Source organism: Myotis davidii, unplaced genomic scaffold (assembly GCF_000327345.1).
Source record: "Myotis davidii unplaced genomic scaffold, ASM32734v1 scaffold925, whole genome shotgun sequence".
NCBI lineage: Eukaryota > Metazoa > Chordata > Mammalia > Chiroptera > Vespertilionidae > Myotis > Myotis davidii.
In genome coordinates this window covers 108,465-121,750 of record NW_006296531.1, presented here as the reverse complement: position 1 = coordinate 121,750, position 13,286 = coordinate 108,465, and the positions used below count along the sequence as shown (strand labels likewise).

Below are 13,286 nucleotides of genomic sequence, written 5' to 3'. Positions count from 1 at the left end.
TTTTTTTAAAAAGTTATTTGTTTACCTGATTTGTTAGTTGTTTTTCTAATCCTCACCTGAGGATATTTTTTCTATTGATTTTTAGAGAGAGTGAAAGGGATGGGGGAGGGTGGAAAAGAAATAGAGAAGGGAGGGGGAGAGAGAGAAACATTGATGTGAGAGAGACACATTGACTAGTTGCCTCCTACACACACCCCAAAGTGGCTGGGGATGGAACTTGCAACCCAGGTATGTGCCCTTGATTGGAATTGAACCTGTGACTCTCTGGTGTTTTGGCTGATGCTGTAACCATTGGACACGCCTGCTAGGGTAGGAGTATTTTTTTTTATAATCTTCTTGGTGTCTTTTAGTGATATGTGTTGCAAATGTCTTCTGTCCTATATCTTGTTTTTATTATTATTATCATCATGATCATTATTTTTTACTCTTCACTGGAGGATGTTTTTCATTGATTTTAGAGAGAGAGGGGAAAGTAGAGGGAGAGAGAAACATTGACGTGAGAGACAAACATTGATCGGTTGCCTCATGTATGCACTCCACCTGGGGATTGTACCTATAACCTGGGTATGTGCCCTGATCTGGAATAGAATCCAGGACCCTTCCGTGCATGGGGGCAATACTCCAAACAGCTGAACTGTCCAGCCAGGGCCTTGTTTTCATTATTTTAATGGTGGTTTTTTGATGAACAGGAGTTATTAAGTTAATGTAGTTAAATTTATTGATCTTTTCTTTATGATTAGTGAATGTTGACCCAGTTTTTATTTTTTTAAATTTCTTAAAAATATATTTTATTGATTTATTACAGAGAGGAAGGGAGGGAGATAGAGAGCCAGAAACATGGATGAGAGAGAAACATTGATCAGCCGCCTCCTACACACCTCCCACTGGGGATGTGCCTGCAACTAAGGTACATGCCCTTGACCGGAATCGAACCTGGGACCCTTCAGTCCGAAGGCCGACGCTCTATCCACTGAGCCAAACCGGCTACGGCTAACCCAGTTTTTAAAAGAATGTTTTCTTACCTTGGGGTTATGAACATCTGTTTTTAATACTGTTTGGTCATGATGAACTCCTTTAGTTTTTGTTCTCTGAGAAATTCATCTTACCTTTGATTCTAAATGATAGCTTTGTTGAGTAGAGTAATTATGGTTGTATATCCTTGCTTTTCGCCACTTTGAATGGTTCCTGTCAACCCCTTCTGGCCTGCAACGTTTCTGTTGAGAAATCTGCTCACACTCTTTTTTTTTAGGGAGTGGGGAGGAGATTTGTTGTTCTGCTTATTTGTGCATTCATTGGTTGAATCTTGTATGTGCCCTGACTGAGGATTGAACCCACAACCTTGGCTTATCAGGATGATGCTCTAACCAACTGAACTACTGAGCCAGGGCTCAGCCAACAGTCTTAGGGGTACTCCCCTCTAGGTAACTAACTGCTTTTCTCTTGCTGCTTTTAAGATTCTCTCTTTGGTCTTTAACCTTTGGCATTTTAATTATGATGTGTCTTGGTGTGGGCCTCATTGGGTTCATGTTTTTGGGAGTCTGCATTTCCTGGACTTATATGTCTATTTCTTTCGCCAGGTTAAGGAAGTTTTCTGTGTGTTTTTTTTTCCCAAATAGATTTCAATTCCTTGCTCTCTCTCCTCCTTCTGGTATCCCTTATGTTGCAAATGTTGGTACATTTGACGTTGGGCCCGGAGGCCCCTTAAAGTACCCTCTTTTTTTTATTATTCTTTTTTCTTTTTGCTGTTCCACTTGTTTTCCACTACCTTATTTTCCAAATTGCTGATTTGATTCTCTGCTTCATCTAATCTACTGTTCATTCTCTCTAATGTACTCTTCATTATAGTTATTGCATTTTAAATTTCTGACTGGTTCTTTTTTTGTTCTCTATCTCCATTTCTTGTTTCCTATCTCCTTGTTGAAGTTCTCAGTGAGTTCATCTCTTCTTCCTCTAAGTACCTTGAGCATCTGTATAACCAGTGCTTTGACCTCGGCACTTGGTAGGTTGTCTCAATTTTGTTTATTTCCTTTTCCAGAGTTTTGTTCTGTTCTTCCATCTGGGACATGTTCTTTGTCTCCTCATTTTGGCTGCCTTCCTGTGTTTGTTTCTATGTATTGGGTAGAGCTGCTGTTTCTCCTGGCCTTGGTAGAGTGGCCATATGTAGTAGGTATCCCGTGGGGCCTAGTCTCCATGGTCACCTGAACCGGTTGCTCCAGGTGTGTCACTTGTGTGGGTTGTGTGTGCCCTCCTGCTATAATTGAGCCTTAATAGCTGTTGGCATGTCAATGGGAGGGATTGACTCTCGGGCTGTGAGGACTGGGCATGACTACCGCAGAGGAGATGTTGTGCAGGGGCTGGCCCTGTGGAGCAGGATTTGCTCTAATGGGACTCTGGTGTCTGCCAATTCTGTTCTTTGAGTGTGTCAATTGTGGAGGTAGCTGGGTGGAGCTCTGGTGTGGTCTTAAACTGGCCAACAGGGTTTGTTGGTTCTAGGGACTCTTGGGAGGGGCTCTGGTGCAGATCAAAGTGATCTGTGATGGTTGTCACTTGTGGTGGGCTTTGAGGTGCCTGGGAGAGGCCAAGCTGGGAACCATAGCTGACTGCCACTAACTAGGAATCACTTAGCAGGAAGTGTGGGGCATGCTGAAGCCAGAAGCTGCTTGTGAACCTTTGAGAGATTTTAGTAAAGTTGTTCCTGGGTTTGGAGTATTGTAAATGAATAATACATTTTCTAACATTCCAGTTTGTGTCTTTTGCTGGACATATGAACTCATTTCTCTTGAGTATATATATCTATGAGTTAAATTAGAGTTTTTGCTTAGGCTTATTTTTTTTTGCTCTAGTAGCTAGCTATTTCCATTGGTTATTCTTTAAATAATTTATATATGTTAGACTTTCACATGCATCTATATGTTTTTTTAAAAAAATATATATTTTATTGATTTTTTTACAGAGAGGAAGGGAGAGAGATATAGAGAGTTAGAAACATTGATAAGAGAGAAACATCCATCAGCTGCCTCCTGCACACCCCTACTGGGGATGTGCCTGCAACCAAGATACATGCCCTTGACTGGAATCGAGCCTGGGACTCTTCAGTCCACAGGCCGACGCTCTAGCCACTGAGCCAAAGTGGTCAGGACCTATATGACTTTTTAAATCTTCCGTATTTACCATTTTTGGCTTTATTTTCTTCAGGTCTGTGTTCTACTTCACTGATTTTCTTTTCAAATAGGTCTAATCTGTTGAAATCCATTGAGTTTTTAATTTAGTTAAATTTTTCAGTTTTTTAAATCCATTTGGTAATTTTTAAAAAATTTTTGGTTAATCCTCACCTGAGGATAATTTCTTACTCATTGATTTTTTAGAGAGTGGAAGGGAGGGAGGAGGGAGAAAGAGAGGAGAGAAACATCAATGTGGGAGCAATACATTGATTGGTTGCCTCCTGCACACCCCCGACCTGGCCAGGATTGGACCTGCAACCCAGTTACATGCCCTTGACTGGGAATTGAACCCAGACTCTTCAGTTGGCAGGCCGATGCTCTAACCACTGGGAAAAACTGGCCAGGACCATTTGGTAATTTTTTATTGTTTTCAGTTCTCTGAAACATTTTCTTTCAAATCTCCAAACAGATCAAATATATTTTAAAGTCTGCCTCTAATAATTCACATATCTGAATTCATTGTAGATCTGTTTCTGTTATATTTTTTTAAATAATTTTCTCTTGTTTTTATAATATTTTTTTGTGCATTTTCACTTGAGTGGTAGACATTGTCTATGAAAATTATTGAAGCCGAAACCGGTTTGGCTCAGTGGATAGAGCGTCAGCCCGTGGACTGAGAGGTCCCAGGTTCGATTCCGGTCAAGGGCATGTACCTTGGTTGCGGGCACACCCCCAGTGGGGAGTGTGCAGGAGGCAGCTGGTCGATGCTTCTCTCTCATCGATGTTTCTGGCTCTCTATCTCTCTCGTTTCCTCTCTGTAAAAACTCAATAAAATATATTTAAAAAAAATTATTGAAACAATATAAAGGCATTTTCCTATAAGAGTCAGGTACTAACAGTCCTATATCACCTTGAGCCTGTTATAGGAATTGTGATTTTAGAAAATTGTGAAGGTTATATTATTTTAAATCTTCCTTACCCTCAGGTATGGTCCTTTGGGGACCCAATCTGAAATGCAGTGTGTTTACCAAGGGTCCCTCGAGAAGTGGATCCTTGACTCCCAGACACTCTGCTCAGCTTCTCAGTGTCACATCTGTTTATTTTGGAATTGGCACGTTCTTCTAGAGAAGAGCTGTTCCAGATGCTGCACTCACCACTCCCAGTGTGCTCCCTCTGGACCTGGGCTCCGTGATCTTTTTTTTTTTTTTGCCTTATTTTCCAGTGTCTCAAGAGTACATACATGTCTTCAATATTTTGGTCTCATTTTTCTAATTCTTGATAGAAAGGTGGTTTCACACTATCCAAATCACTGCTACTGGAAGCAGAATTTGGACAATATTTTAACTGTGTAAACAAATTTATTTTGATTTATTTTATAATTTTTAAGATTATTATTGATGACTAGGTCACAATGATTAATATCTGTGGCTAGAGGCCCATCCAGTGCCGTTTGCTCATGTGTGGCAGCACGTGATCCTGGGGACTTTGGCACTGCTTTGTGATATCTGAAAGGCTGAGGCTTTGTACGCAGCAGATGCTCACATACCTGTTGATGAGTGATGAGTGGGCTATGATAACTAATACATAATCCTATACATTAAGTAAGCAGAGATGGAAGAGTTAGTTTCAGAATAACCAGTTTCATAACTGCTATTTTTTTTTTTTTTTTTTTTTTTTTTGTAAAAGATCTCAGCACTTGTCTTAAGAGCCCAAGCATCTGAGGTTTTACTTGAAGAGTTACAACAGGGGTTTTCCCAAGCAAAGAGGGATGTTCAGGAACAGATGGTAAGTTAATATTTAAATAAATCTTAAGTATGTTCAATATAGTTCTTTTTGTTCTATCTTGAAATCATCTTTGATACGACTTTATCTCCCAGACCAGAATGTGGTTACTGTTACGTTCTCCAGGGCCTACAGTAATGGGCATTAATTTAGTATGCTGTCTTATAATGGGCACAATAATGTAAACATTATTATGTAAAGACATTATTTCTTTTTAAGCCTACCTTCTGACCTCCCAATATTCCAGTCTTCTATTTTTCTGATTTCAGAAACCTAAATCAAATAAATTGTTGACCACATTTAATTTTCAGTTCCAAGTACAAACTAAAACTTGAAATCTCTCAGAGCCCTAGGAGGTGTAGCTTATAAGCAGTCATGCTTTTCCTGGACAGTGAATTTACCTAAAATAACTTCATTAATTGCCCACGAGTTATGATAAAGCATGCTGATAAATCCTGCTGTGGCCCTGGGAACTTTGAGAAGGCCATTCATTTTGAGATGGTTGGGGTAAGAGGCTTCTTGAAGAAGAGCTGGCTGGAACCTCTGCAAAATAGTTCCGCAGATTTGGGCCTCCTCTGTCATCTGACTCCACTTGCCTTATTCTTCCTTTTTTCTCAAAGTTGGGACCCTGATGGCCCTTGTAAATTATAGCATTGTTGGTTCTGCTAGGATGGTTCTACAGGGCTGCCTCTTGTCCAGCTCTTCCAGGGGTGACCAAAACAGCATCAGGTCACATGGCAGTGGTTTCTTCTTTCTTTTTTAAAAAATCTTTTTTATTATTATTGATTTTTAGAGAGAGAGGAACATCACTGAGAGAGGAACATCACTGATTGGCTGCCTCCTGTACGCCCCCTACTGGGGATGGAGCCTGCAACCTGGGCATATCCCCTGACTGAGAATAAATTGGCATCCTCTTGGCTCCTGGGTCAATGAACCACACTGGCTAGGAGGGTTTCTTTTTGGTTGGCATTGGGTCAGTGTCTGAATGACCTTTAAGCTAACTTCTAAATCCTAGCCTTGGTCTGTTTCCTACTTGCAATTGTTTCTTAGTCTCTTTCTCTTTCATGTTATATATGCACATACAGGATGGGGCAAATAGATTAACAGTTGTTCATATGTAAAAATAACAGTAATTAGTAATCCATATAATAAGAGAGATATGCTAATTAGCCCAGATATGCTAATTAGTCACAATCAGATATGCTAGTCACCACCAGTATGCAAAATGACCATCACTCCAATGCAATAAGAGAGGAATATACTAATTAGTCACAGCCAGTATGCAAATTGACCATCAATCCCAACACACAAGATGGCCACCCCCATGTGGCCACAAGATGGCCGGCAGGGGAGGGCAGTTGGGGGTGATTGGGCCAGCAGGGGAACAGTTAGGCATCGATCAGGCTGGCAGGGGAACGGTTAAGGGGTGATCAGGCTGGCAGGCAGAAGCAGTTAGGAGCAATCAGGCAGGCAGGCAGGCAGGCAGGCAGGCGAGCGTTTGGGAGCCAGCAGTCCTGGATTATGAGAGGGCAGTCGGACATCCCTTGAGGGGTCCCAGATTGGAGACGGTACAGGCTGCCCTGAAGGGACACCCCACCTCCATGGCTGGCGAACGCAGCAGCGGTGGTAGGAGCCTCTCCTGCCTCCTCGGCAGCACTAAGGATGTCTGTGGGCCTAAGCCGTCAGTTGGACATCCCATAAGGGCTCCTGGACTGCAAGAGGGTGCAGGCTGGGCTGAGGGTACCTCCCCTCCCCCCCACTCCCGAGTTCACAACTTTCGGGCACTGGGCCTCTAGTACAAGAATAACTGTTTTGCATACTCACATCTGTAAACCTACTTTTGCCCCACCCTGTGTTTTTTTTTCTTCTTAAGAATATTGGCTCTGGAACATACTACCTTACTCTAAAGAGCTTTTTATTTTATTTTATTTGTTTTTGAGAGAGAAGAAGAGAGAGAAACATCGATGTGAGAGAGAAACATCTATAGGTTGCCTCCCATACACACCCTGACTGGGGATGGAATCTGCAACCTGGGTATGTGCCCTGACTGGGAATGGAACCCACAACCTTTTGGTGTATGGGATGATCGATGCTCCAACCAACTGAGCGACCTGGCCAGGGTTGTATGTATTTTCTGAACAATTTGGAATTAAGCTGTAGACATCATATACTCCTAAACATTTTACTATGTATTTCCTAAGAACAAAAATGTTCTATATAACTATAATGTTATTATAATGGACCCTTGCACAATGTGGGGTTCAGGGCACTGACCGCAACACAGTTGAAAATCCATGTACATAACTTTTGACTTCCCAAAATATAACTACTAATAGCCTAATAGCCTACTGTTGACTGGAAGCCTTACAAGTAATATCCACAGTTGATTAACACATATTTTGTGTTATGTACATTATATACTGTATTTAAAAATTTTTTCTTTAATTGATTTCAGAGAGGAAGGCAGAGGGAGAGAGAGAGAGAAAAATAAAAACATCAATGATAGAGAATCATTGACCAGCTGCCTCCTGTATGACCCCCACTGGGGATTGAACCTGCAACCCTGGGCATGTGCCCTGACCAGGTATCCAACCATAATCTCCTGGTTCATAAGTCGAAGCTCAAACCACAAGGTTTGGGCTGGAATTTTTTCTTAAACTATAAAAATGTATAAATACTCAGAAGTTTCGCTTTCATTCCGTATCTTTTTTACTCCCATATATGATCATTTAAATTTATCTTTTATCTTTGTTTCTTTCTTTTTGAAGGACAAACTTGCCAGCAGCCAGTTTGTCCTTCAGGAAGCAGTCAGTGGTCAGCCTCCTGAAATGTTCTCTAACCCTCTCCCCTAATTAGGTGCTCTTCCGTCCTTTTATCACTGCTGGGCCCATTCTGTCCTCGCACTTGTATATGGTTGGTAATCTTTGGTTTATTCACCTTTCCCTCCACTGCACAATGAGCTTCTACAGGGCATCTCTCTTGTATTCCCCATGGGCATCAAAATGCCTAGCATAGAGTAGTAGCTGCTAAATAAATATTGGGGGAGTGAGTAATCTACATTTATGTATTTAAGTTAAATGACTTAGTACTAAAACAGCAGAAATTAAGTGCTTTTGTGGGATTTTATCATATAACTTTTATATTGATACAAATTCATATGAAGTGCCTAAGATAGTTTTCTACATCAGCAAGCAGAAATAGGAGCTTATCCCATTTTAAGAATGAGCTACTTAAGGCTGTTTTATTTCCTAAACATATATCCTCTTGATGATGTCTAATATTGGGAGTTCCTGGGCCATTCACAGTGATCCTGAGCTTGAATGTAGGTACATGTCATGAAAAATGAAGAAAGATACTGCTTTTGGTTTCTTCATGTTGAATGCATGCTGTCAGGGAAGAGGAGGCTTGTACTGTATGCTCTGTTTGATACAAGTCTTAATTGTGTCAGACACTTCCACGTAGCTGGAGATACTGTTCCTTCTGGAGTCCAAGATACGGGGGAAGAGAGTCAATACTTTTAGTCTGTTGGTAGAAGCATAAAATGAGCTCAAATAACTTGCTTCATTGCCTGTCCCTTCAATATATAAAGGCTGCAAGTCAGTCTGTGAGGTTTATGCACCCTGTCTCCTCAGCCCTCATTTGGTTTGACTTGTGTTTCTCTGGTGCAGCTATCAGCAGATAGGATTTAATCTTTCTGGCTGTGATTAGTATCTGTTTCTATTTTAGGCAGTGCTGATGCAGTCACGGGAGCAGGTTTCAGAAGAGTTGGTGAGGTTACAAAAAGACAATGACAGTCTTCAGGGAAAGCATAGCTTGCATGTGTCATTACAGCAAGCAGAAGACTTCATTTTACCTGACACTATAGAGGTAACTTATTTTCCACCTGCTCAAAAATGTAAATAAACACATTTTCTGAAATGGCTATAAATTCTTCTTTTTTTAAAAAAGGCTTTATTGAGATATAATCGACATACCAAATACTTCATCCATTTAAAGTGTATAATTCAGTGGTTCTTAGTATATTCTCAGATATGTAGCCACCACCACAATCAATTTAGAACATTTTCATCACCTCAGAAAGAAACTCCTTACCCTTTATTCCTTCACCCCACAGCCTTAAGCAACTACTAATCTACTTACTACCTATTGATGGCCCTGTTCTGGATTGTCACATGAATGGAATCATAGTTCTTTTTAATCCTCACCTGAGGATATGTCTTTGTTTAAACTGATTTTAGAGGGAGGGAGGGAGGGAGAGAGAGAGAGAGAGAGAGAAAGAATAAGATATTGGCTAGAGTAAAATGAAAAGTGATTATTTTTCATTGAACCTTCATATTTTAGGATTTACTCATGTTACTTATTTTTCCTTAATTTTTTTCCTTTCAGAAACAGAAACAGTGATCGGTTGCTTTCTGTACCCACCCCTACTGGGGATCGAACCCACAACCTGGGTATATGCCCTGACTGGGAATCAAACCCATCACCTTTCAGTGTACTGGATGATGCTCTAGCCAACTGAGCCACACCACTGGAGTAATATAGTTTGTAGTCTGTTGTGACTGGCTTCTCTCACATAGCATACTATTTTAAGGCTCATCCATGTCATAGCATGTATCAGTTCTTCATTCCTTTACCTATTTGTTGATGGACATTTGGGTTGTTTAATGTTGCTATAAACATTCACATATGGGTTTTCATGTAGACATGTGTTTTCATTTCTCTTGGGAAAAAACCTAGCAGTGGGATTGCTTGGTGTTGAATTATTTGAGGATTGCTCCACATCCTCACCACGTGTTTCACTTAAAAAAAATTTTTTTTAATTGATTTCAGAGAGGAAGGGAGAGGGAGAGAGAGATAGAAACATCAATGATGAGAGAGGATTATTGATCAGCTGCCTCCTGCATACCCCCTACTGGGGATCGAGCCCGCAACCCGGGCATGTGTTCTGACCAGGAATCGAACGGGGACTTCCTGGTTCAGAGGTCAATGCTCAACCACTGAACCACACCAGCTGGGCTTGTTTCATTTTTTGATATAGCCATCCTAATGGGTGTGACGTGGTATCTCATTGATTTGCATTTCCCTAATGACTAATGATATTGAGCATCTTTTCATGTGTTTATTGGCCCTTTGTATATCTTCCTTGGAGAAATGTCTATTCAGATCCTTTGCTCATTTTAAAAATTTTTTATTGAGTTATAAGAGTTGTTTATATATTCTCCATGTAAGTCTCTTATCAGGTAAATCCACTGTAGATATTTTCTCCCATTGTACGGATTGTCTTTTTCACTTTATTGATGGTATCCTTTGTAACACAAAGGTTTTAAATTTTGAGATAGTTCCAATTTACCTATTTTTTCCTTCTGTTGCTTATGCTATCAGTGTCATATCTAAGAATGTTTTGCCAAATTGAAGGTCTGAAAGTTACTCTTGCAGAACCGGGTTGAGAACGCACCAGAAATGAAATGTTTGAAGGGGTCACCAAGCTGGATCCTTGATGTTTTCCTGTTCAGCACTTCAAAGGGTGTACTACACTCTCCCTCCTTTAGACTTCAGTAACCCTTTAGGATGCTTTTAGTCATTTCCATTCTCCTGTGCTTAGGGGTGAATCTAGGCTGCAAACCCAGAAGTTGCCCGAAGACATTCATAACTATCCCCTTAACATTCTCCAACCTTTTTTACATTTTAAAACCTTTTAACATTTAAAAAAATCTTCATCTTATGCTAAGCTCAAGTAAAACCTATACACAGTATAGTTAAAGATGAGATTTCTTAGAGCAATTTTCAAAACAAAATAGAAAAATGTTATTCATAAAATCCTTTTGTTCTTTTATCTTAAAAATTGTAATTGTTAAAAACTTTAAAATCAAACATTACATAAATTTATATTTTTGTAAGTAAGTTTTTCTTAATCTTACCTCTACACCTTCTACAATTTGGTCTTCATTCTTTTTTCTTGTATATACACATTAGCATTACTGTTAATTTTGGGTTTTTATTTTACTTATTCACAGGGGCTCCACTGCCTACCTTGCCATTAGCTCCTTGCTTTTCCTCTCAGCCTCCTTCACCCCCAGCTTGTGGTCTCAGCTCAGTTTGCTGGGGCTCTCCTTTCCGAACTGGTGGCTGATGTAATCAAGGAGAAAGTTTGCAGGACCTGCCTGCTTTCGCTATCAGCAGAGTACTTAACAGCTCTGTTAAATTTTCCCTCTTGGCAGGAAAGATTCCTCTCTTCCATGGTCTCTAGAAAACTTCTTATTCCTAAGTTGAAAAAAAAAAAATAGTAAATCCAAGAAGCCTTGAAGGATGTAACCAGTCTAGCCTTTAAGCCTTGATTCTTAGACTAGTTTCAGCATTAAATCTTATGAAATATTTAAGTTTTTTACTTTTCCCCCCTCTGTTCTGTAATTTATATACATTTGCTAGTTATCTAAGAATCCCAGTTTTTGCTTTACAGTTGCTTTAGGATATCATTGGGAGGAGTTTAAAGAAGACAGTTAAAATTTAGGGAAAAATGAGATTTAAACTGAATTTATTATAGCAAATGGTGATCACCTTAGAAAGCCATTCTTTGCCATACTTGCCTCTGGGCTAACATAGTACTTTGCTTGTGGTAGATGTTCAAGTGGTTGAATGAATAAGTAAATAAATTTTATCTTCATAGAATTCACATTTGCTTCTGAGTTTATCTTTTGGTTCTTATACCCTAACTCTCCTTAAATTTAGTTTAGCTCCTAAACTATTCATGGTGAACCCCACATTGTAAGTCACTTAACATTTTTATTTTTCTGTTTATGAAACAGTTTTGAGGGAAAAATATGTAGTTCACAGTGCACATTTTTTGGCTGGAAATGTCTTATTTCTATAACATTCTGAATGTTAACATGACATGCATGGTACCTGCCCCTTGAAGCCCCAAGTGGGGTGGAGTTGGAAATCTTTAATTTTTGAACCATTTAAAGCAACACCTGAAATTCTGGTTGCAGAAAATCTTTACCTTCCTTTGTTTACTTTCTTTCCTCACAAACCCAATAACCATTTTTGTCTTTAATCCAGGAACTCCGGGAATTGGTATTAAAATACCGTGAGAATATCATTAATGTGCGGACAGCAGCAGACCACATGGAAGAGAAGCTGAAGGCTGAAATACTTTTCCTAAAAGAGCAGATTCAAGCGGAACAGTGTTTAAAAGAGAACCTTGAAGAAACTCTGCAATTAGAAATAGAAAACTGCAAGGAAGAAATAGGTGAAGATAAAAGTGATACAGTTTAGAATTGGAAGCTTTAAATAAAACTTTTTTCTGATTCTAAGAAGTAATACATGGCCATAGAATGTGGAAACAGAAAAGTATAGGAAAGAGTTAAGAACTCAGTCCATTTTCCCAGATGTTCTGATAATATCCAGTAACTAAGAGTAAAACAAAAAAAAGAAACCACCCAAAACTCACTGTATTTTTAGGAGCTCTAGAGGCCTCTCTTTGGCAGCTGCTAGGAGATGGGACAGTCAGTACTTGAACCTAGACCACTGGGGGTGTGACTGGATGCGTGGCGTTTCCTTGCAGAACTTCGATGGGTTAACAGATTCCTGCAGAGAATATCTCCACACACCCAGGGCTAGATGTGGATGTCTGATGTAGTTTATGATACAGTGTTCACTCGTATGGACTCTGCTTTTACCTGAGCTTGGTTACAATGCTGATTGGGGATAATTTTGAGAAGAGAGTGTTGGTTTTCCTCTGTATTTAGTATATATTTGACTTATTTCATTATATGAGATTGAAATTATGGTAGAAAAAAGGAGTGTTTTAAGAAAAAAATTTAAATCCACAATAATCAGTAAATGATAACACTTCTCCCTCTTTTTTTCCTTCTAGCTTCCATTTCTAGCTTAAAAGCTGAATTAGAAAGAATAAAAATAGAAAAAGGACAGGTGAGTTTCACGAGTTACAAATTAATTCTACCAGCAACCAGTAGTTACTAGTATTTGTTGGATTCTGTTGTGCTAGACCCAAGGAATGAAATATAGTTACGACATGTCCCTTGTGTCAAGTGGGAAAGGGTGTGATGATAATTGAGACCACTTATTGAGGAGTCTGCTCTGTGCCAGGCCACATGTAGACCAGAGGGTACAGAGGGGGCAGATATGATTGCAGCCTGGAATTTCCATGGTCGTGGGAAGACAGGCAAGGTATGGTATTGATATGTATTTGAAGCTACAGTAGGAATATGTACAGAATCTTTTACAAACAGGAGACGATGGTTTCTAGCTGGCTGAGCCCTCTTCTCTCAGACAGTGTGACCCTGCTCAGCACTGGCCTCCTTGTTTGTGGACCTTTGCCTCCAC

General features: G+C 39.8%; 1 protein-coding gene across 5 annotated transcripts in view; it reads left to right on the top strand.

The window, feature by feature from the left end:
- RABEP1 (rabaptin, RAB GTPase binding effector protein 1) overlaps positions 1-13,286 on the top strand; it is a 102,185-nt gene that overhangs the window by 81,151 nt on the left and 7,748 nt on the right. For all 5 annotated transcript variants that reach the window (XM_015569219.1, XM_015569220.1, XM_015569218.1 and 2 more), the window contains 4 exons: positions 4,848-4,946; positions 8,670-8,810; positions 12,000-12,189; positions 12,817-12,872. In XM_015569219.1, the coding sequence (XP_015424705.1) occupies positions 4,848-4,946; positions 8,670-8,810; positions 12,000-12,189; positions 12,817-12,872 (486 nt within the window). The remainder of the gene's footprint in view (positions 1-4,847; positions 4,947-8,669; positions 8,811-11,999; positions 12,190-12,816; positions 12,873-13,286) is intronic.